At 65.9% G+C, this 22,523-nt stretch overlaps 1 protein-coding gene across 3 annotated transcripts; it reads right to left on the bottom strand.

The window, feature by feature from the left end:
* Window positions 1-1,071: 1,071 nt before the first annotated feature.
* On the bottom strand, window positions 1,072-16,404 carry PLCXD1 (phosphatidylinositol specific phospholipase C X domain containing 1). Of its 3 annotated transcripts, none has more exons than XM_041741891.1 (7): window positions 16,257-16,404; window positions 12,993-13,136; window positions 10,232-10,368; window positions 8,043-8,171; window positions 7,270-7,425; window positions 5,163-5,346; window positions 1,072-2,947 (listed from the first exon to the last, which is right to left on the bottom strand). In XM_041741891.1, exons 2-7 carry the CDS (start codon window positions 13,114-13,116, stop codon window positions 2,709-2,711), a joined length of 969 nt encoding a protein of 322 aa, XP_041597825.1. In that variant the 5' UTR covers window positions 13,117-13,136; window positions 16,257-16,404; the 3' UTR covers window positions 1,072-2,708. The 3 variants fall into 3 exon arrangements, with proteins under 3 accessions (XP_041597825.1, XP_041597824.1, XP_041597826.1); XM_041741890.1 differs by lacking the exon at window positions 16,257-16,404 and adding an exon at window positions 15,772-16,169; XM_041741892.1 differs by lacking the exon at window positions 16,257-16,404 and adding an exon at window positions 14,205-14,344.
* Between the last annotated feature and the right edge of the window lie 6,119 nt (window positions 16,405-22,523).

Genomic DNA, 22,523 nt, shown 5'->3' with positions numbered 1-22,523 from the left:
ACCAGGCCGGGAGCCCCGCCAGCCTTCCTGGTCCCCCAGCTCAGCCCCAGGGGTCTCGGGACACAGTGGGGTCACAGAGCGTCCTTTGTGGGCTGCCCCCGCCCGAGGCCCTGCCCCATCCCCCCGGCGCTGCAGGTGCGCACCCTCAGCCAGGCGCTCTGCGGGTGCTGTGCCAGGGCCGCCCTCCTCCCCCCAGGCCCCTGTGTGCGCTCTGGCCACCCCCGTGTGGGACACGCCGGGGCGGGGTGCGGGGGGCAGGCCTTGGGGGTCTCCCTTTCCTCCTGCACCTGCCGCTGTGCCGGGCGTCCCCCTTCTGAGGCCTGCGGACTGCAGGGCCCTGACACCCACTGCACGTGCTCAACAGAGCGGGGGTTCGTCTCAGGGGCCTGGGCTCAGGCGGGGGCCTTCGGGGGCTCAGGCGGGGGCCAAGAGCTTCAGGGGGCCTGGGGGGAGCGGGAGGGGACCTCAGGGGCCTGAGGGATACAGAGACACCGAGCCTTCATGGTCCTTCACTCAGTGAACGACGAGCTCAACTGCGCCACCTCCTCCCCCAAGGGCTGGCGGGCCACTCGTGCAGCCTCCACGTCGCCTGCCGCCCAGATCCTCTGCGGGCGACCCTCAAATACAAGCTCCTCTATGAGTAAGTACCCGGGGGGCAGGGGGCGGCTAGCGGGCTCCGTGGAGTGTGCAACGCCTGATTTCCCCGTGAGGTTCGAGCCTCACCTTGCTGTGGAGATTACTTAAAAGTAAAATCTTCACAAAAAAAAAAAAAATTAGGTGTGCAGTGTTTCCTTCATGTCTGTGCTGACGGGCTTCCAATAGCACAGAGCTCGGAGGTTTCCGCCACACGGTGCAGCATCCGCCTTCAGCTCAGGTCATGACCCGGGGCTCGGGGATCCAGGCCCGCCCCCCCTCCTCCCCGGAGTCTGTGACTCGCTCTGCCCGCCGCCTACTCGTGCTATCACCCTGTCACTCACATAAATAACAACTTTAAAAAAATGTTTCATCTGGTCTTTTTTTTTTTAAATATTTTATTTATTTATTCATAAGACACAGAGAGACACAGAGAGAGACAGAGAGAGAAGCAGTGCCCAGGCAGGGAGCCCAATGTGGGACTTGATCCCAGGACCCTGGGGTCACGCCCTGGGCGGAAGGAGGGCACTAAACCAGAGCCACCCAAGGGTCCCCTCATCCAGTCTTTTAATTAGTAGAATGAAGTGGGTGACAGTGATTTTTTAATTTTTTTTTCCAACAGTGATTTTTTTTTTAAGATTTGTTTATTTATTCATGAGAGACACAGAGAGAGAGGCAGAGACACAGCCAGAGGGAGAAGCAGGCTCCATGCACCGGGAGCCCGATGTGGGATTCGATCCCGGGTCTCCAGGATCACCCCTGGGCCAAAGGCAGGCGCCAAACCGCTGCGCCACCCGGGGATCCCCCGACAGTGATTCTTGACAAAGTGCATGACCCCGAGGAAGTGCGGGGCCAACGGGGGGCTTGTACACACCCTCCCGGGGCGCGTTTCCAAAGTGTCTCAGCCGGAAGAAAACCGTAATTATTGGCGTTTCCCAAGAGAAGGAGGCGCACCCTGCCTCCGGGGCCACAGGGAAAAACCCGTTTTGGGGCAAGCAGCGGAAAATCGCATGAGGCCCCCGAGTTTCCATGGAAAAGGCGCGTTGGAACAGAGCACACGGGTCAGCGTTGTGCGGCGACCCCGAGGCCGGGCTGGGCTCCCAGGCACCGCCCCACGGAGCGTCCCCGGCCCCCGATCCCGCGTGTTTGTGGCCGCCCAGCCCGGGGCTTCACCTGGAGCGTCCGCATCAGCTTCGGCGACTCCCGCCACATCGCGGGGCGTGTATGCCGCGGTCCCCGCGGGGGCTCCGGGCGGGGACGGGGGCGGGGCGCGGGCGGGGCGGGGACGCGGGCGGGGGCTGGACTGCTCACCCGCTGGCTGCAGCCCAACCTCACGTTGCTTCGCTCGGGGACTGGAAGGTCCGGGACTCGCGCCCTGCGGCTTCCCAGCGGCCGCCGGCGGCGTGCTCGTCCCGGGGCCTGTGTCCGCGTGGGCCTCGGCTGCGTCCGCGAGGGCCTCGGCCACCCACGCGGGGAGCGGGCGAGCGGGCGGCCCAACGGGCGTGCGGACGCGGAGAGCAGGAGCCCGTGTCCTCGGCCTGCGAGACCCGGGGCACGCGGCGACAGACACCGACGCCCAGAGCTAGGGGCGGGGGACGCGGGGGACGCGGGGGACGCGGGGCCGAGGAACCCAGCAGCCCGCGGCAGGCGGCAGCTCAGCAGCGAGGTCGGGGCCGCGTCCGGAGCACCGGCAGGAGTCGCTCGTCCCAGCGGCTGCGGCAGCGGGCACCGGCCCGTGTCACCCCTCGCGAGTGTCCCCGTGGGACACCGGGCGGCGGGGCGCTGCGCTCCCTCCGGCGGCCCGCGACGGCCCCGCTACCGCAGGGGAGCCCAGGCGGGCAGGACAGCCCCGACGGCCCGGAGCCGGCGCTGCTCGCCCCGCTGCACGGTCCCCTCCGTGGGGCCCCACCCGACACTCCCGCGACCACGCGGCGCCGCTCTCCCGAGGCCCGGCGGACCCCACGGCGCCCTCAGCAGGCGCGCTCCAGCCGCCGGGGCCGCTCCAGCCGCCGGGGCCGCCCCACCGGGAACGCCCACGGGCCGCGACGCGGGCGCCCGAGGCAGGCGGAGGACGGTCACCCGCGCAGCAGCTTCGCGTTGAGCCCGACGACGTCGCCCACGAACGAGTCCGCCCCGACGAAGTCTCCCGCGATGACGTTGGTGCAGCGCGCACCCGGCCCAGGCCGCTGCTCCCGCACCCACGCGCGCAGGCACGGCAGGCGGGGCAGCGTCATCTTCCGCAGGGACCCGGCCGGGTGGGCGAGCACATACGCCAGGTTCTCCGTCAGGTTGATGCCCGCCACGAACAGGCCGCCTGCAAGGGAGGACACAGGACACCTCACCTGCCGCCGCTCCGCCCACCCGGCCCCGCGGGCGGCTCCCTGCAGCGCCACTCCCAGCAGCGCGGGACACACGCGTCCGCGTCGGGCCGGCTCTCCCGCCACCCAACACGCCGCCCGGAGTCACGTCCCCGGCCGGACCCCGCGTGGAGTGCGGAGTCGCGTCCCAGAGTAGTCCCCGTCCTGACCCCCACGTGGTGGGCGGGGTCGAGTCCCCAGAGTCATCCTCGTCCAGACCCCCGCATGGTGGGCGGAGTCATGCCCCAGGGTCATCCTGTCCTGACCCCCGCGTGGTGGGCGGGGTCACGCCCTAGTCGTCCCGTAAAGACCCCGCGTGGAGGGCGGAGTCGCGTCCCCAGAGTCGTCCCCGTCCCACCCCACGTGGTGGACAGATTCATGCCCCAGGGTCATCCCCGTCCTGACCCCCCCCGCATGGTGGGCGGAGTCATGCCCCAGGGTCATCCCGTCCTGACCCCCGCGTGGTGGGCGGGGTCACGTCCCCAGGCCATCCCCGTCATGACCCCCACATGGTGGGCAGACTCATGCCCAGGGTCATCCGCGGCCTGACCCCCACGTGGTGGGCGGGGTCACGCCCGAGTCGTCCCCGTCCTGACCCCCACGTGGTGGGCAGACTCATGCCCCAGGGTCGCCCCAAGGTCATCCCCGTCCCGACCCCGCGTGGAGGGCGGAGTCGCGTCCCCAGAGTTGTTCCCGTCCTGACCCCCACGTGGTGGGCGGAGTCATGCCCCAGGGTCATCCCCGTCCTGACCCCCACGTGGTGGGCGGGGTCACGCCCTAGTCATCCCCGTCCTGACCCCCACGTGGTGGGCAGACTCATGCCCCAGGGTCATCCCCGTCCTGACCCCCACGTGGTGGGCGGGGTCCCACCGTAAGGAGAGGACGCACGGGCGGATTGGAACACGGAGGGGACGACCTGTGTGACGGCCGAATCAGGAGGGGCCACAGGACGTGGTGCTCCCCGGGGCCTGCACAGGCCGCCGGCCTTGCCAATGGCCTGGCTTTGGTGGGACCCACCCAGCTGACACTTCCACCCTGAGCCCTGGCTCGTGTCCACCCGGAGCACGTGACAACACGGTGGGCGCCGCACAGCGGGGGCCCAGGCTCAGCCGGGGTCGGGGCAGAACGGTGCCCCAGTCGCAACCCTCAGTTTCAACCACGTGCGCCTGCTCCCCAGCATCCATCAAAGCTGCGCCCCACAACGGACCCCAAACAAGCAAAGAAGCCGGAGGCCAGGACAGCGGCGGGGTGGAACCCCGGCAGCCTTCCATGGGGAAGCGCCCGGAGTGGCGCCGGAAGCACGGGCAAAGCTCGCCGCGCCACCGCCTCCGCCACGGAGTCTGCGGTGGCCGCTCAGCTTGGCGCCGCCCGCCCTGTCACTTTCAAACATTGTCATCGGGACGCGGGGGGCACAGCGCTGAGGCATCTGCCTTCGGCCCGGGACGTGACCCCGGGTCAGGGATCGAGTCCCGCGTCGGGCCCCCCGCGGGGAGCCTGCTTCTCCCTCTGCCTGGTCTCTGCCTCTTTCTGGCTCTTGTGAATAAATAGATAAAATCTTAAAAAAAAAAATCATCCTGGAAGGCGGCTGCTCAGGGAACCGCCCGCCGTGCCTGGTGGGACACATGACGGCGCCACATCACCTGAGGCAGAGCGCAGGCCCGGAGCCCCGTGGGCACCGGCAGAGCCACCCCCCTGCGCCCCGCACGGGAAGTGCTGCCCGCAGACCGCACCCTCGGGAAGGCCCCACCTTGGAGCCGGGGCCCACAAAGCCTCGACGCCCAGCACAGCTGCAAAGCGGGGATGCCCGAGCACGTGCCAGGAAGCGGCTGGTTTCTTTACAGAAGCGGCACAAACCCTCAGGGCACGGGACAGCCTGGGCGGGTGCGGACCCTACATGCACGCGGGAATCGATGCCACGGGTGTGCACACGTACGGTCACAAGCACAGGGGTCACGCGGATATGTGCGTGTCTGTGTCTATGCTCACGTGTGCGAGCCTGCGTGCACACATACACACGTGTGCACACCCATACGTGACTTCACACCTGCGTGTACACGCACAGGGGATTCCCGAGGCCTACACTCCTCTCCTAAACGCTGGAAGCAACCCTGTGAGTGGCAGCGCGGGTGACGGGGCAGGGTGGCATCTGCCGTGTGGCCACGCATGGCTCACCTGGGCGGCCGCAGCTCTTCATGCGCTCGAGGTAGCGGATGAGCTCCTCAGCCTTCACCTGGTCGCCCCACCAGTACGGGATCCCGGGCCACAGCTCCGCGTGGCGGCTCACGACGCTCGCCTCCTCGTAGGACACGATGACCTGCTGGCCGCGCGCCCACAGCTGCCTCAGGGTCGGCACCTCCTGGAGAGACGGGGGGGCGGGACGTGTGAGGGACCCCGAGGTGGGGGGCGGGGCGGGTGAGGGACCCCGAGGAGGGGGGCGGGGCAGTGAGGGACCCCGAGGGGGGGCGGGGCAGTGAGGGACCCCGAGGGGGGGGCGGGGCGGGTGAGGGACCCCTGGGGGAGCGGGGAGTGTGAGGGACCCCGAGGAGAGGGGCGGGGCAGTGAGGGACCCCGAGGAGGGGGGCGGGGCAGTGAGGGACCCCGAGGAGGGGGGCGGGGCAGTAAGGGACCCTGAGGGGGGGCGGGGCGGGTGAGGGACCCCGAGGAGGGGGGCGGGGCAGTGAGGGACCCCGAGGAGGGGGGCGGGGCAGTGAGGGACCCCGAGGAGGGGAGCAGGGCGTGTGAGGGACCCCGAGGGGGGGCGGGGCAGTGAGGGACCCCCGAGGAACGGGGCGGGGCAGTGAGGGACGGGGGGGGGGGGGGGGGGGGGGAGAGGGCGGGGCGGGTGAGGGACCCCTGGGGGGGCGGGGCGTGTGAGGGACCCCGAGGAGGGGCGCGTGAGGGACCCCGAGGGGGGGCGGGGCAGTGAGGGACCCTGAGGAGGGGGGCGGGGCGCGTGAGGGACCCCGAGGAGGGGGGCGGGGTGCGTGAGGGACCCCAAGGTGGAGCGTCGGGGCCCTTGAGGGACCTGGAGGAGGGGGCAGGGCGGGGACCCAGAGGGGCGGTGGGGCAGCGAGGGACCCCGGGGGGGGGGTGGGGCAGTGAGGGACCCCGAGGGGGGGCGGGGCGTCTGAGGGCGGTGATGCGTCATTGTTGGGGTGCTTTACTGGTGCAAGCTGGGCAGTGCTGTCGGGGTGAGCGAGGCCAGGGCCGCCTGTCCGAGACACTGGCTCTGCAGGATCAGGGGCTGGGGCACTAGTCCCATGGCCTGCCCCCTGAGCCCACGCTGAGCCCTGTGACAACTGGCAGAGCGACGGGCACAGGGAAGGTCACTGTCACTCCGTGATTCCCTGTCCAAGGAGCGCGTCTCCTCCTCCCGGCCTGAACCTTGACTCCCACCTGCTCTGTCTCCCTCTGAGGTCCCCAACGGAGACTCATGACGCCGCGTGTCCCGGGGCAGCATCTCCGCCACGAGGCCCCCGGGTCCCGGAGCACCCACCCCGGGTCTCAGCGGCCCTGTCCCTGCACTGGCCCAGAGCGCGAGGCCCGTGGGGCTTCCTCCCGGCTACAGGCCACCACTGGGCCAAAGCCAACCCAGAGGTGCAAAGTGGACCCGGGATGGACCTGCGGGCAGTGTTTGGGGTTCCTGGGCCTTAAGGGAGGCCTTTCTCCTGCCGACAAATGGAAAAGATTTTCTAGATGATAAAGCAGATTGTGTTGTGAGTTGATCTGCATCCCCTCTATAGTCACGTGTTGAAGTCCTCAGCCGTCTCCCAGGACATGACTCTCTGGAGGTGGGGTCTTTAAGGGGACACCGAAGGTTCCAATGAGGTCAGGAGGGTGGGCCCTGACCCCGTAGCCTGGGGTCCTTCCGGGAAGAGGACATGGGGACACAGACATGCACAGAACCACACGAGGACGCGGAAGAGGCCGCAAGGGCACCGGCCTCCTGGGCAGCTGCCAGCTGCCGCATCGCATGTGGCAGGGGCTGCGGGCACACGCAGCGTGCTCGGGGCATCGAGTCACCAAGGCAACCTGGAAGCAGGCGCTATAGGTCACCAAGGTGCCGGAGAAGCAGCCTGCACGGTCCCACCAGCGCATGTGCCGCCACCGGGCTGCCCCTTGCCGGGAGGGCAGGGTCCTCATCCTTCGGGGCTTCTGCGGACACAGGAGCACCTCACCCGCCCCACCCCGCCTGAGCATCGCGCTCAGCAGGACCAAGTGAGCAGGGAAGTCTCCTATCATGATCCTGCCCCTCCAGCCCCGCCACGGGGCTTCTTACCCCTCGGGGACACAGCATGTCCCCAAAGATGTTCTTGATGCAGGCCACCAGGTACTCATGCAGGTCCTCCGTCATGCCCTCGAAGTTCCTGCACGCCAGGATGACGACCTCCCGGGGGTGGCTCTCCAGCCACTCTGAGATCTCCGTGAGCGTGTCCTGCGCAGGGGAGGGGGCTCATTCAGACCGTCCCCAGAGAAGCCAGGGGTTAGGGACACGCCCGCCGCTCCAAGGGGCTCCTCCAAACAGAGCTCCTGGACAGACGGCCCAGGTCCTGCACCAACAGACACCCCTCAGACGCAGCCGCGCTGAAGCCACATGCTCCGGGGCAGGAGCATCCGCCTGCTGCGTTTGTGCAAGCGTGTGACCAAGTGTGTGTATGCTCACGCTAGAGGACACCGCGTGTGCAAGAGCCAGGCCGCATCAACATCCCGTAAGGGGCGTGCAGAGTGAGGTCCCGGGATGGTCTCCCGGCCCCAAACTCCCTGAGGCCTCGCTGGGGGGCATGGGGTGCCCAGGGCAGGCATGAGCATGACGGGGACGCCTCATATTGACTTCAGAGCACCCCGCGCAGTGCCTGGAGGGGACTGGAGCGCCTTGAACCAGGCAGGAAGACAGGGCGCCCCACGTCTGCAGAATCCAGGAGGCCCGGGGGTGTGGGTGCCGGCTCTCACATGCACCCTGGCCAAGAGTTCTGGAGGCAGGCCTTCTCCCGTCCGGAGTGGACACGGGTGTGGACGGGGAGGCCCCCCAGCCGTCCGCCCTCGCACACGCACCTCCACCAGCACGGTCGTGTACACCATGTGCACGAAGTGTAGGTTCTTCTCAGAGCCAATGAGCATGTGTGCGATCCGCAGGTCCAAGTACCGCACGCCCGCGTCCAGCTGCTCTGTGACGTTCAGCACCTGTGCACAAAGGTCCTCGTCTCTGCTGGGGGCCGTGTGGCCCCCACCTCGGCTGGCTCACTGCCCCCGTGCCGCGGCTTGGAGTTGGCGTAGAGATGCCCACGCGTGGGCCTGCGTTTGATGTGGAGTGGGTAGGTATTGACGCCTGCCTGGGCTCAGGACGCCGCTTGGGCCGCGCATTTGGGAACGTGCTTCCTGGCGACACTGGGCACATCCAGCCCCAGATGGAGGCTGCAAGGTCCCGGCCTGCGGTAAACGGCCCCTCGGCCCTATACCGGCCTCCAGACCTCCCTGCTGGGCCCTGTCTCCCCCTCTTCCAGGGCAGCCACCAGGAAGGACCCTGTCTGGGTGCCTGGCTCCAGGGAGCCTCTCTGGGACCCTGTGGGGGGGGAGAGGGGAGGGCAGGATGCTCCAGGAGAGTCACATATCCTGAGCACTGTCCCCACCCCACCAGCACTAGGACTGGCAGGAAGGGGTCCGCAGAGCGTAAACGGGACGGCTGGACCCTTGCAGGCAACACCATAATGGAAAAAGCAGGAATTTACAGGGGAGTCGTACCTACACCCTGGGTAGCCACGCGGGGAGCTCGCACCCCTCCTGCTGGTCCTCCATTGACAGCTGGGGGGGCGTGGCAGAGAGGCCTGCGTGCACGGGGGCTGCACCCCAGCGCCTGCACACGCACAGTCCGTGCTGACCCACCAGCCCTGTCGCCAGCATCCCCACACACCCGCGTACACAATGTGGACCTCTCGTGGCCCACGCCACAGTGGGCCTGGTGCTAAGGGTCCCCAGCACTGCGGGCCCCCAGGACCCCATGACCCAACACTACAGGTAGGCCGCACTGAACCGGCTCATCCCTCTCGCAGGGCTGGGGTGCTGCAGGAGGCAGGAGGCCGGAATGCGGTCTTTCCACATTCCAGGCCCTCCTAACCCCAAGGGACTGGAGTTCCAGGAAGAGCAATTGGGAAGGACAGAGCCGGAGCTGGGGCCGCCACCATGGAGTCTCCAGCACCGCGTGGGAGACCTGAGCACACAGACCCCGACCCTGAGGGGCCTAACCCTGAGGGCCGGGCTGCTCCCCAGGGGGGCCCCGCGGGGGAGGCAGCACCTGGGCCCAGGCCAGCACCCCCACCATACAGGCTGTCTAAAGCCTTGCAGGGCGCAGCCCCATTGCAGCTGGGTGCCCCCCACGTGGACGGCCCATGTCACCCTGACCTTCCTCTGCATATCCCTATGAGGACCCCCCAGAGCACCCAGACCTTCCTGTGCATGCCCTCCCATGAGGACCCCCAGAGCACCCAGACCTTCCTGTGCATGCCCCCCATGAGGACCCCCCAGAGCACCCAGACCTTCCTGTGCATGCCCCCCCATGAGGACCCCCAAGTCACCCTCACCTTCCTCTGCACATCCCCCATGAGGACCCCACAGGTCACCCTGACCTTCCCCTGCACATCCCCCATGAGGACCCCCGGGTCACCCTGACCTTCCTCTGCACATCCCCCATGAGGACCCCACAGGTCACCCTGACCTTCCTCTGCACATCAGTTACCCCCCCCCGCCAGGGTCACTGTGACCCTCCCTACACACCTGCTGGCCCCCGGAGAGAAGGGACCAGCAAGAGGAGGGAGCAAACCCCAGTCGGTAAGGACGGGCTCTTCCCTCCTGGGCGTGAGGGTGAGGACGGGTTTGGCTGCACCCGCCTCCTCCGCGGCATTTACTGAACAAACCCATCGCTGCGGGTCCTTTCTCTTGCTTTGCACGCGGGTGCACGTCTGCAACAGGCCTCTGCACACGTGCACAGCTCGGGGGTGTGGTTTCTCGCGACCTGGCGGCTCTGAAAGGTGACCCGGAGGGAGGACACAACGCCGGCCTCCGCGGGGAGGACAGGCCTCGAGCCCCAGCTGCCTCCACACGCAGACCGCTAGGTCTCACAGGCAGGGCCCTGGGGTGCTGTGTGTGCTGGGTGGGCCTGGGGCCAGCCTCAGAGCCCCCGCACACACACAGAGGTGAGGGCGCCTGCCCAGCCGGAGGACGGCGGTCGGGCCCGCTGCTGAGCCTACCTGGGTGGTGGACCACTTGAGCACCAGGGGGCGGGTGACACACGGCAGCACCTTGCCCAGAAGCTGCAGCAGCCGGGACTGGGTCTGGGAAATGGGCGAGTTCTTGTTCAGGCAGTAGGTCATGGTGTCGTGGCTCCCTGCAAGCAGACCCGAGGGGACGTCTCACCCGGGAGCCTCTTCCTGAGCCGTGTGGTGTGACCTGCACGTGCACAGCACGCCCAGCGCCGGGCGTGGGCCGTGGCCCTGCACACATGCCCACCCGGATCCTGCGGACGGGGCCTGGGTATGCGGAGCCTCATCCAGGACCAGGGGAACCCGAACTCCGGGGCCTCGTGTCCCTATAAGGGGCAGAAGAGGAGACACAGACACACACGGGAGAAGCCACGAGACCCCAGGCATCCCCATCTCCGGGAGGGGAAGACCGGAGGTCACTGCCAGGTCGGCCCCGTGCAAACCGTGTCGTCGCCCCACACGCCCTGGACGTGCTCCTCTGACCGGGAAGAAACACCCTCACATTCGTGCACACTAAGAAACCTGAGGGTTTTCCAGAAACTTTCAAAAAACAAGAGGAATAAAGGGGGATTTTTTTCTATGAGGTGCTAAAGTACGCGTGCTATGCGTGGACGTGCTGCGTGCAAAACTAAGCCTGCCACGATCGCTCAGACGCGGCATCGCGGACTGCAGACTCGGATCGCAATACTGTGTTCACACCGGGGCGCGTGGTACGGACCTGAGGGACCTGTCAGCAGGCGCCCTGGTCAGCGGGCCACGCGGGAACGGTGCACATCCGGGGGCCCGGGGCCTGTTCCCCGTCCAACGCGCCCCGCGGTGCTTGCAGATCGGGGTGGCCAAGGAAGGCATACAGCCCTCTGGGCCACGTGGTCAGCGTCTCTGAGGGTGGCCCTAACCCGAGACCTGTGCAGGACAGACCGACAGACCCGACTTCCCAAAGAAAAGCTGACCTTCCCTTGGGGCACCTGCATGGCTCAGCGGCTTGAGCATCCGCCTCTTGATTTCGGCCCGGTCACGATCTCAGGGTCGTGAGCTCGAGCCCCATGTGGGGCTCCCTGCCCAGGGCAAGTCTGCTTGAGGTTCTCTCTCCATCTGCCCCTCCCCCCCTCACTGTCTCTCAAATAAACACATATTTCTGTTTGTTCTCCCAGCACCTGGGCAGCTCTGAATGCGACCCGGAGGGAGAACACACCACTGGCCTCCCCAGTGAGGGGGAACAATGGACTTTTCCTTGACGTGGAAACTTAAAAGATAGAAATGACACAGTATCAGATGCTGTGGGTGTCCCCGTGGTCAGTGGACTAACGTCCTAAAGGTGTCCCCGGGACACACATGTCCGAACACCGTGTGGCGGACAGAACGTGAAATCCAATGTCCCAGCTCGGGAGACCTGACGTCTGAGATCCAGGGGCTCCGGGGAGGGTCCCTCCTGCCTCTTCTGGCGTCTGGGGCCCCAGGCGTCCCCGGGCTGGTGGCCGTTCCCTCCCGTGTCCTCCGTCCTCACGGGGCTCCTCCTCTGTGTCTGCGTCTCCTCCTCTGTCTCCTGTGAGAACCCCTGTCATTGGACGTAGGGCCACCGGGTCCAGGACGAGCTCAGCTCAGATCTATGCTCAGTGGGGAGTCTGCTTGGGATTCTCTGTCTCCCTCTGCCTCTGCCCCCCGCCCTCTAAAATAAATAAATAAATTTTTAATAAAGTCATAAAATTCCCAAAGAAAGACACAGCTGTATGTGAAAATGTGAATAAATCTCAAAAACTGTAAACATGTATCCAGGTGAGAAATCTGCCTATTTCTGCAGGAGGAATTCCAGATACTGCACATCCACAGACGTGGACACACGTGGCGGGATCCACTACACGCTTCTTTTCTGCAAAAACCGAAGGCTGCAGTGCCCACATGCTCATCAGTATGGAGCTGCAACCACTGGTCCCGGGGCCACAAGGGCCTGACTCAGGGCCACCACGTCCTTGGACCAGAAAGTCCCCAGAGCTCAGTGTGACCTCCTAGTGGGTCGACCTCTGGACTCTCCAGGCCCCAAGTGCAGAGGACGCTGAGCTCGCGGCTGACAGGGCATGAGGGATGCAGCCACAAGAAGCCAACGGGTTCCCTACACGTGGGACAGGCTGGCAGGGGGCGTGATCCCGAATCCCTATGCTGTCAGGTTCCCGTGGAGCCACGTGCCCCAGGGGTGTGCGGGTGCCTGCCAGGCTTGCATCATAACAAAGGAGATGGAGAAGAGAAGACACTCACATGGTGTGTGTGTGCACGTGTGCTCGAGTGTGCACGTGTACACGTATGTGCATGTTTATGTGTGCCTGTACTATGTGTGTGCATGTGTGTGGATCGGTGCCTGCATTGTGTGTCCATGTGTGTGTATGTTCCATGTACCGTGTACATGGATCTGTGTATGTGCCTGTGTTGTGTGCACACATGTGCGTGTGCATCTGTGCCTGCATCGTGTGTGTCCGTGTGTGTGTGCGCCTGTATCGTGTACATGGATCTGTGTATGCACCTGTGTTGTGGGTGTGCATGTGTGTTATATGCCTGTATTATGTGTGTGTCCGTGTGTGTATGTGCCTGTATCGTGTACATGGATGTGTATACGTGCCTGTACCATGTGCATGCATGTGTGCATGCACACCTGTCTCCCTATATTGTGCGTATCCATGTGTGCACTTTGCGTGCTTTCCCGCACACCCAGACCGTCCCCCGCCGGCAGCATCCCAGCAGGGGACACAGAGGCCCTCACCTGGGATGGACAGGTGGTGCAGGGGCACATCCCAGAGCAGGGGGCACAGCGCCGACATCCAGTCTGCATTTGTGGTGCATGGCAGGCTCTGGAAGCTGCCGGAAGCGCTCAGCTGTCCGCCCATCGGGGGCCACCCTGTGTGACCTGAGGATGGAAGGGAAGGTTTGCAGACATAAACCAAGGGGACCCAGAGGTGCCTCCAGGGCGGCCCCTGCTCCCGTCATGCTAATCCCCCCTACTCCCTTCCCGGGTCTGTGGGGGCAGGTCCTCCATCCTGGGGGGGATGCCTCGAGGGCCCAGGTCAGCACCCCACACTCTGTCTCCCTCTAATAGGCTGCAGGGAATATGGTGCGTGGAGTCCCGGACAGGGCCCCACTGAAGACCACACAGTCCCCCGGAAGCACCGGAGACGCCGGGCTGGGGATGGCAGGGAGCCCTCCGGTCCTTAACCTGTGGCCCTGGCCACTGCCTCCTGAGCCTCTGCCAGGAGCATGCCCGACCCCCCTCAGGGCAGTGGACCCTCGGGATTAGCACACACGTGGGCGTGTGACATCACCTACAGAGGAAAGGGAGCCCCAAGACGTGTGCACAGTGCTCCCAGGGGGCGAGACCTGGGGGTCCCCTGCTGCTAAAGCCACATGCCTGCCCACCACAGCCCGGCGTCCTCACCTGCCACCTGTACCCAAGGGACACCATCAGGGGCTGAGCCATGTCCCCAGCCCCAAGGTGACACGTCCCGGTCACCCTGCAGGAGCCTGTCCTGGGCTGAGCCGTGTCCCCCCACCAGATCCCTGGCTGCAGCCCTGGGGCGTACAAAGGGTTCCGAGCAGAAACACCAGACGTGAGAACCAGGCCCATGGCGACCACGCGGCATTTGGCCACCATGCCGTCACCCCAGCCACGCGTGGGAGGGCCGAGTCCCCTCTGGTGTGTGTGTGCCTCTTGCCCCTGGGCAGCTCTTGGTGCTCTGTGTGCACAGGGCAGGGGCTCAGAATTTGCCTCCTTGAAATAGGCCACTTTGCCATCAGGATTATTCTGAGCTGAAGGCGACTGAGAAACCACAGTGACCCGGGAGCTCCGAGCTGTCCCCTCTGCCTGAAACCAGGTGGTAATTCCCGGCTCCGTCCCTGGCCCTGGCTCCAGCCCGGAAATGAGGAACATTCGCAGCAGAGAAGTGACACTTCCCTCCCGGAATTTCCCCCCAACGTCTACCTTCTCACAAGTCACTGTCCTGACGCCCCGGCCCCCTTCCTCCGCGGTGTCACCCAGGGTCCCCACAGGGGTGTCCCCGCTCGCTGAGAAGGTGGGCAAGCCGGGGGTGGCCTCCGTGAATCCTCCTCCCCTGCGAGGCCTCGCACACAGAGCCGACCTTTTCTCCTGTGCGTCTTTGGTCGTTTTGTTTTTATTTCTTTGTTAGTTTTCAAAATAAGCCTGATGCGCGACGTGGGGCCCAAACTCGCAAGCCCGAGATCACGCGCTGCACGTTCCACCCACGGAACCAGCCACAGCCTCCTGGTTTTTGTCGTTTTCATTTGCAGGTCGCGTCCCCAAGCCTGGGAGCGCACAAGCTCCCTGTCTATACCGCGGCCAGGGCACCGAGAGCCGGTAGCGCTGGTTCTCCCACGTCGGCAGCGACGAGCACCCGTCCTCTCCCCATCCGTAAGGGGGTCCTTCAGAGGCTCTCCCAGCACCCCTGCCCCCATGTTCCCTCGTGGTGTGTCCCAGGGCTCAGCTCGCTCTCAGGCTCAGCGGTGTCCCTGCAGGGGAGCGTGTGGGACCCCACAGCTCCTGGGGGCACTAACGGTCATGCAGCAGGTGTCCAGGGGGCGGGGCTGGGCTGTGCCCCCCACCCCACAGGAACCATTCCTGGAGGTGCACCCGGGCCACATGCCGCCGCCGGCCCAGCCCGCCGTGTCTGGAATGCAGGCGGACCGGGGATTGTGTAAGCGAGTCCTCAGCACTGCTGGTGTCCGCGGACCTCCCCTGGGCTGTGCTCGCCCCAGGAGGCCACGCCCGTGTCCTTGATAGGAGAACGGGGGCGGGGCCGCGACTGGCGGTCCCCAAGGGGCGGGGGCCTTCACGCCCCTCGCAGCCGAGGCCAGCCCAGGCCCAATCCTCCGCGGAGGGCCAGACGGGAGCGACAGCACAGTCCGCGGCGGGACACCAGAGCCTGCGTAAAGGGGCCGGCAAACGTCCACCGGCGGAGGCCCCTCCGTGGTCCCCTGGGGGAGGTCCCGGTGCCCCTGCGCCCTCCACGCCCCTGGGAGAGGCCCCGGTGCCCCCGCGCCCTCCTTCCGCGCCCCTGGAAGAGGTCCCGGTGCCCCCGCGCCCTCCCCCTGGGAGAGGTTCCGGAGCCCCCGCGCCCTCAGTCGGTCCCCTGGGGGAGGTCCCGGTGCCCCCGCGCCCTCCGTGGTCCCCTGGGGGAGGTCCCGGAGCCCCCGCGCCCAACGTCGGTCCCCTGGGGCCCCCGCGCCCTCCGTGGTCGCATAGGAGAGGTCCCGGAGCCCCCGCGCCATCCATGGTCCCCTGGGAGGGGTCCCGGTGTCCCCGCGCCCTCCCTCCGCCGCCCTGGGAGAGGTCCCGGTGCACCTGTAGCCCCAAACAGGCCCACCGGCGCGGTCCATCCTCAGCCGTCCCCCCTCCCCCGCCCCCCGCGGGAGCCAGGCAGGGCTTAGGGAGCCCTGGAGTGTGCGTGTGGACAGGGATTGCGCAAAACTGGAGTACATGCGGGCTTGCAGGCGCCCACAGCCCAGGCAGGTGACACAGCCGAGCCTCCCACCTGTGAGCCTGCAGGGACGCTGCCCGTGCCCACGTGGCACATCTGCGGGCGGTGACAGGCGCACGGTGACGCTCAGGAAATAGCTCGTAGGTGAACTAAGCGACTTGCCAGCGGGGGGCATTCCGTCCTCACTGGGCTCCCCAGCGCTCCCTGCCCAGCCAGACGCTGTGCCCCAGCACCTGAGGACCAGACCGGCGGTGGCACCCTGGGCGCCAACATCCCTTCACCTGCCAGGCAGCAGGGTCGGTGCCCAGGGCACCTGCCACCATCAGGACCCTGCAGCCACAGCTTGGGCATCCAGCTCAGCTCTGACCCCAGCACCCTGCCACCCTCCCCGCGAGTCTTCAGGGGACACTCTGGTGGCCCTTCCCGCTGCACCTCCCGCGGGTCAGAGGAGGAGTGGCCCCAGTGCCCACACCCCAGGCTGGGACCCCCTCAGCCTGCTGTCCCCACGGCCCCCCACCGGCCAGCCCAGAGGCACTCACCACCCGCAGTCTCTCCCAACAGAGTTTCCGGCAGAGATTCCCTCCTCTTGCCACTGCCGCTCAAGCACTTCCTAAAACGCTCTCTGCCAGGCCATTGGTCGCCGGGAGCACCACCCCGAGGGGAGGAGGAGCTGCCTCCTAGATGCTTCTCTCCGCCCCTGGACCTGGACAGAGCAGCAGCCTGCAACCCCCAGGCCCAGAGCAGGAGCCCCCCCGGCCGGCGCTGGCCCACGGCCAAGGTCCTCACAGCCCAAGGCTGCAGGGACCACGTCTTACGGGGCTGGAGGACGTCCTGAGTATGACCGTGGGGTCAGGGGTCAGAGGACAGGGAGAGGAAGGCACCCTGAGTGCAACCACCGGGTCAGTGGTCAGGGAACAGGAGGGTGTCCTCACGGTGTCCTGAGTGTGACCGCGGGGTCAGTGGAGAGGACGTGGGGACAGGAGGACATCCTGAGCGTGAGCACGGGCCAGCAGCCGTGGGACGGGGTGGGGGTGGGAGGACGAGCCCTGGCTGCGGTCTGCTGCTGTCATTCTGGACCCCGGGGCCACAGCAAACAGGACTTTCATCAGAGCTCCGCTGGCCTCACAGGCTCGGCGCCTGGTGCCTGTGACCTCTGAGCCCCTGGTCGGCAAAGTGACCATGTCCTCCACTGAAGTGTCCGGCCCTCTAGCCTGAGTGGCCCTTGTCCCGGGCCTGACGAGGGCATGTGGCCTCCGTGGAGGAGGTGGGTTCCCCAGGGCAGACCTGGAGCCTGCCCCCTGCCCTGATGCTGACCCCAGGTGACTGGGAGCCCAGCAGGTGGGACCTTGGTCTTCCCCCCAACCCTGCCCCGACTGCCCGCACCCCCCCACCCCCATTCATGGCACACTCAGCAAATGTGCCTCGTGCAGGTGTGTGCATGCCTGCCAGAGACAGAAACCCAGCGGGGACACAGGACACAGGTGCGGGGTGGCTCAGAGGGCCGGCCCAGGGCGGGGTGGGACCTTGGATGGTGGCCTCCCTCTGGCCTGGTCCTGGCACCCTCACCCTGGAGTCCTTGATGGCTGTAGGCGCTGTGGGGTCTCACGGGGACACGGCTCAGAGGCCATCATAGCCCAGTGGCTTCTCCTCCCTCCCCTTCCCCTTCCTCCTCCCCCTCCCTCCCCCTTCCCCCCTCCTCCCTGTCCCTTCCTCTCTCCGTGGAGAACCAGCTCCCTGCCTGAAGCCCCCTCCCCGGCCCCCTGGCCTCTTGGTAGCCCAGGGCCCCACACGGAGCCTGTGAGCTGGGGCGGTGAGTTCTGGGGTTTGGCAGTCAGCAGCTCTGGGCTCCCCGCCCCTGCAGAACAGACCCTCCCCCCCATCTGGGGGAACTTCCGAGTCCCAGCCTTGTCCCAGGCGGCAGGACAGGGACCGTACCTTGGCCATCCCCAGAAGCTGCTGAGCCCAAGGAGGACATGGCCCTGAATGACCCAAGTGGTTGGGCTGTCCCGGGGCGGACGTGGGGACATGGGGAGGACGCCCCAGACAAGGATGCCCAGCGTCCTGGCTTTGCAGACAAAACAAGGGCCAGGACCCAAGGGATGCGGGGCTCTGGGAGCTGGACAGGTTAGGGAACCCGCAGGGGTGGCCCTGCCCACACCTCAGTGAGCCCAGAGACCCACGTCAAACCTGACGCTGCACCCGGGGTCCTCCCCCCACTGAGGTGACCCTGCACCCTGGTGCCCTCCCCTCCCCCACTGAGGCTGACCCTGCACCCGGGTCCCCTCCCCCACCCACTGAGGCTGACCCTGCACCCGGGTCCCCTCTCCCACCCACTGAGGCTGACCCTGCACCCGGGTCCCCGCCCCCACCCACTGAGGCTGACCCTGAACCTGGGTCCCCTCCCCCTCTGGGCTATGGGCACCTCCAGTTTCCTCCTGGATGTTGGGCACCTCATTCCTTTAGTCCCAGCACTTTGTCAGTCCCCGAAGCCCCACCCACAATGAGTGTGTGGACAGGACCTGCGGCGCACCCTATAGGCAGTGGAGTCGTCTTCCCTGCACGGGTTGCTTGTGGGGGGCCAGCGCTGTCGCTCGAAGAGCCTTCTTTTGTGGAGGACGATGGGCACCTCTTCCCAAGGACACCCCCAATCTCAGCACTGTGCTGTAACATTGGGGGCAAAGTATTAACATCAAGGCAGCTGAGTCTGTGGTGTGACCCCACCGCATGACGTCACCCCAGCCCTGTGACCTCCACTCTGTGACATCACCTCCACCCTGTGACATCACCCCCACCCCATGGCCCCACCCTGGACATCATTCCTACCCCATGATCCCATTCTGTGACATCACCCCTACCCTGTGAGCCTGGCCCCCAGTACAGTGACCTCCACCCAGTGAACCCCACCCCGTGACATCACCCTTACCCTGTGAGCCTGGCCCCAGGAATGTGACCCCCACCCCATGACATCACCCCACCCTGTGACATCACCCCTACCCTGTGAACCTGGCCCCCAATACAGTGACCCCCACCCAGTGACCTCCACCCTGTGACATCACCCACCGTGTGACCCCCACCGTGTGACATAACCTGACCCTGTGACCCCCACCCCATGATATCACCCCTACCCTGTGAGCCTGGCCCCCAGCACTGTGACCCCCACCCAGCGACGCTCATCTCGTGACATCACCCCACCCTGTGACCCCCACCCCATGACATCACCCGTATCCTGTGATCCTGGCCTCCAGCATTGTGACCCCCACCCTGTGACATCACCTGACTCTGTGACCCCCACCCCGTGACATCACCCCTACCCTGTGAGCCTGGCCCCGGGGATGTGACCCCCACCCAGCGACCCTCATCCCATGACATCACCCCCACCCAGTGACCCCCACCACATGACATCACCCCACCCTGTGACCCCCATCCCGTGACATCACCCCACCCTGTGACCCCCACCCCATAACATCACCCCACCCAGTGACCCTCATCCCGTGACATCACCCCCACCCCATGACATCACCCCACCCTGTGACATCACCCCACCCTGTGACCCCCACCCCATTTCTCTGGGCCCTGTGCTGGGAACAGGATGTACCTGGGGGTGAAGAGGTCTCAGGGTTGAAACTCTTCCCGGGGTAACATGACTCGTGTCTGGCACCAGGTCAGCAGGATTTTCTCTCCTTGGGTCGTTTTCCTGATTTTCACGGTTTCCAGCAGGGACACAAACAAACACAAAAACCAAGGTTCTAAACACCTTTTACAGGTTTTCCATCAAATATTGTTTCTGTACCAATTCTTCAGGTACCGACTTATTCTTGAATTTCCATGTGGGGGACCTACAGGCGGGGTCCTGGGGATCCTGGGAATCGCCGAGGGTCCACCCGGATGCAGGGACCTCCTTCCTCCTGTGGCCACCGCTCCGGACTCTCCAGTCAGATGCTGTCCCCTGTCCTCCCCACTGCTCTCCGGAGTTGGTGCCCCATGTCCCCTCTGCTCCCTGAGGTCAGTCCCCGTGTCCCCTCCTGCTCCTGAGGTCAGTCCCCGTGTCCCCTCCCGCTCCCTGAGGTCGGTTCCCTGTGTCCCCTGCCCGGGGTCTGTCCCTGTCCCCACACGTGGTCCCTGTGGCTTCACAACCACAGCCCCTCCCAACCTTTCTCTGTGTTACTTCTCTAGCGGTGCTACCTCTCCTGCTCTGGTCACTTCTTCAGGGGTCACCTTCCTGCCTCTGCCGGGGGGCTCATGGACCTCAGTCACCCCGTGGCTGTGTTCTTGCCCGAGGTCCCTGTCTGTCTGCTTCTTGGTGCAGCCACAGACCCCGACAGGCAAAGGCATGCTGAGTCCCACGGGCCCGAGAGCAGGGAGGCTGCCGTGACCCTGAGTCCCCCGGGTCTGCCATCCCTACGGGGCCGCCTGTAGGCATCTCACAGGGACCCCAGAGCAGCCCCACTGGGGCCAGGCCACTGGGGCTCCCTCACCCGCGTGCGCTCCCGGTTCTGGGGAAAGAACCCCAGACCAGTTTCCTAGGCTCTGAAGCAGCGTCGTGTAAAATGTCCAGGGACCACGTTCATGCACGAGCTCCTCAGTCGGGGGTGTGGGGAGACGACGTGTGCACGTTTCCCAGGGGCTCCACACCACGTGCTCCCTGTCCAGCTCCTGTGACCCTGCTCGGGGCGGAGCCGACCTCATGCAGGCTCATCCGTGTGTCATCCGTGTGTCGTCTGTGTGTCCACACTATGAGGACCAGCGCCCATGGGTCTCCCCTCTCTGTGACTCTCTGTGTCTCCTTCTCTGTGTCACTCTCCATCTGTGTCTCTGTCTCTCTCTCTCCATCACGCTCACACGCTCACACGCTCACCGAAGCTCACGCTCACAAGCGCTCTCACAGCTGCAGAAGCAGAACAGTCCCCCACGCCCCACTCCAGACGCATGCTCCTGGGCCGGGGTCTTCAGCTCCGGACCTGACCCCAGTGTGCAGGGCGGGCGTCTCTGCGACACCACGTGGGATCCCAGCAAAGAGCCCAGGCACCGCAGCAGGGCGAGAGAACGCAGAGGGAATGGGCTTGGGAGAAGAGATGAGACCCCGGGGGTGCAGAGGGTCACCCCATCCTGCACACCTGGAGGAGCGCAGTGATCCAAGGAATCCGTGGCTCGGTGCTCCAGAAATCAGCTGCACTGTGGGTGAGAGGATGCTGGGGTCGGAGCCCCAGGACCTCACTCTGCGACTTCACGGGGTCCGCGCAGAGGCCATCACGTCAAGTGAAGTCTTGGGTTGGACCAATTTCCACATAAGGAGAGGAAACGGGGCCACAGACACACACACACCCAGGGACAGCGTCCTAAGAAGTTGTCACAACCCAACAGCACGCAGACCCTGCAGGACACGCCTGGAGCCGGATCGGCCGCATCCGGGGCTCAGGTCCCTCCAAGGGGACCCCAGAACAGCCACTTTGGCCTACGGATCGGCTCAAGCCTCTGGCACCTGAGGATGGACACGTACGGAGGAGGCCTAAAAGTGGCCTGAGCTCTGGCACCCTGTCCTGCGCCAGGACGAGGAGAGTGACCGTCGTCTCTGGAGACAGGCCGGCAGCACCGCAGACACCGAAGACAGACCTAAAGCAGCCGTATGATTTCATGCTCTCGTCCCCACAACGTCTTCCCTCGACACCCAAGCTGTCCCTTAGTTGAGAGGGTCCGTCACCCGTGACCGTGACGACATCCGTGAGCGTCCCTTCCTGTCTGTGCAGCCCTCTGCGTGTCGGTGTTCACGGGAATTGCGTTCTGATTTCCTTTTGATCTTTCTTTTCTTTAACGCACAGGCCTCAGTGACCGGACACAAGAGGATGGAAGGGAAGCCCTCCGTCTCCGAAGCCCCCGCAGAGCGACCCGGAGAGAGGCCCAGAGCCACGACCGGGCAGCGCCCCCAGATCCCGGCGACAGTGCGCACATTTCTGCCGTTCCACCACGGTCAGCGCGCGCGTTGGTGCTGGCGTCCCGGTTCCCGGTGGTGACGCGCTGTCCCGTGGCTCCGCTGAGACTCGGGCTGAGGACTCCCTCTCTCGCTCCGGCCACCGCTGGCTCTGCCGCCCGAGCGCTCGGCCTGTGGGCATCGGGGCCGCCAACCACAGGCTCAGCCTCTGTCATGCCACCAGGCCTCCAGCTGGGGCCGCCGTGCACCTGAGCCCCAGGCAGCCCTGCTGTGCGCCCTTCCTCACAGCTGGCCGGGTCGGGGAGCCGCGCCCGGGCACCGCAGCCAGGACCCTGTGCCCGTGGCCCGCCATGCGGGAGCCGCCTGCAGACTGGTGGTCATGGACTGCGACCTCACTTGCCGCTCTGTGTGGGCTCGACGACCTTCCCGTCTCCACCTGCACCAGACATGCTGTACCCAACACCATCCAGGCCGATCTCCGTGAAATCACAGCCAAGAGCGTCACCTGGTCCCGAGGGACCACAGTGGCCAGTTGGACATCAGGGACCTGGGTCGCTAAGCGTCCTGCGCCCACGAGCGCACATTGTGTGACGGTTTGGGTCTGGTCAGCACCTGCGAACCCCCACCATGGAAAGCTGTGTGCACCCCAGCCCCGCCGTCCCACCCTGGCCAGCACTGTTGGGGTGCGCCTTCCCCCTGGGGCGGCTCTGGCCCCCTGGGTGTTCCTGTCACCTCCCCACGGCTGCTCCAACACATCAGCACACATGGGGGCCCTTAACATTCACGGTCACGCTGGGGAGGCCGGAAGCACAAAGCGAGGCTGTCAGCAGCTTGGATTCTTCCGGAAGCTCCAGGGGACCATCTGTCCAGGCTGCCTCCC

This window comes from Vulpes lagopus, chromosome X (assembly GCF_018345385.1).
Source record: "Vulpes lagopus strain Blue_001 chromosome X, ASM1834538v1, whole genome shotgun sequence".
NCBI lineage: Eukaryota > Metazoa > Chordata > Mammalia > Carnivora > Canidae > Vulpes > Vulpes lagopus.
Note: the sequence above shows the minus strand (reverse complement) of the source record. Positions and strands in the feature narration are given on the sequence as shown.

What these genes read in the sequence shown, in the direction of transcription:
- PLCXD1 (XM_041741890.1), bottom strand. Translation starts at nt 15,892, where the DNA reads ATGCCCCCCGCTGGCAAGTCGCTTAGTTCACCTACGAGCTATTTCCTG. An exon ending in GCGTCCCTGCAGGCTCACAG is followed by an intron (nt 13,137 to 15,771) that starts GTGGGAGGCTCG and finishes TTCCATCCTCAG; the next exon opens with GTCACACAGGGTGGCCCCCG. An exon ending in TCAAGTGGTCCACCACCCAG is followed by an intron (nt 8,172 to 10,231) that starts GTAGGCTCAGCA and finishes CTTTGTGCACAG; the next exon opens with GTGCTGAACGTCACAGAGCA.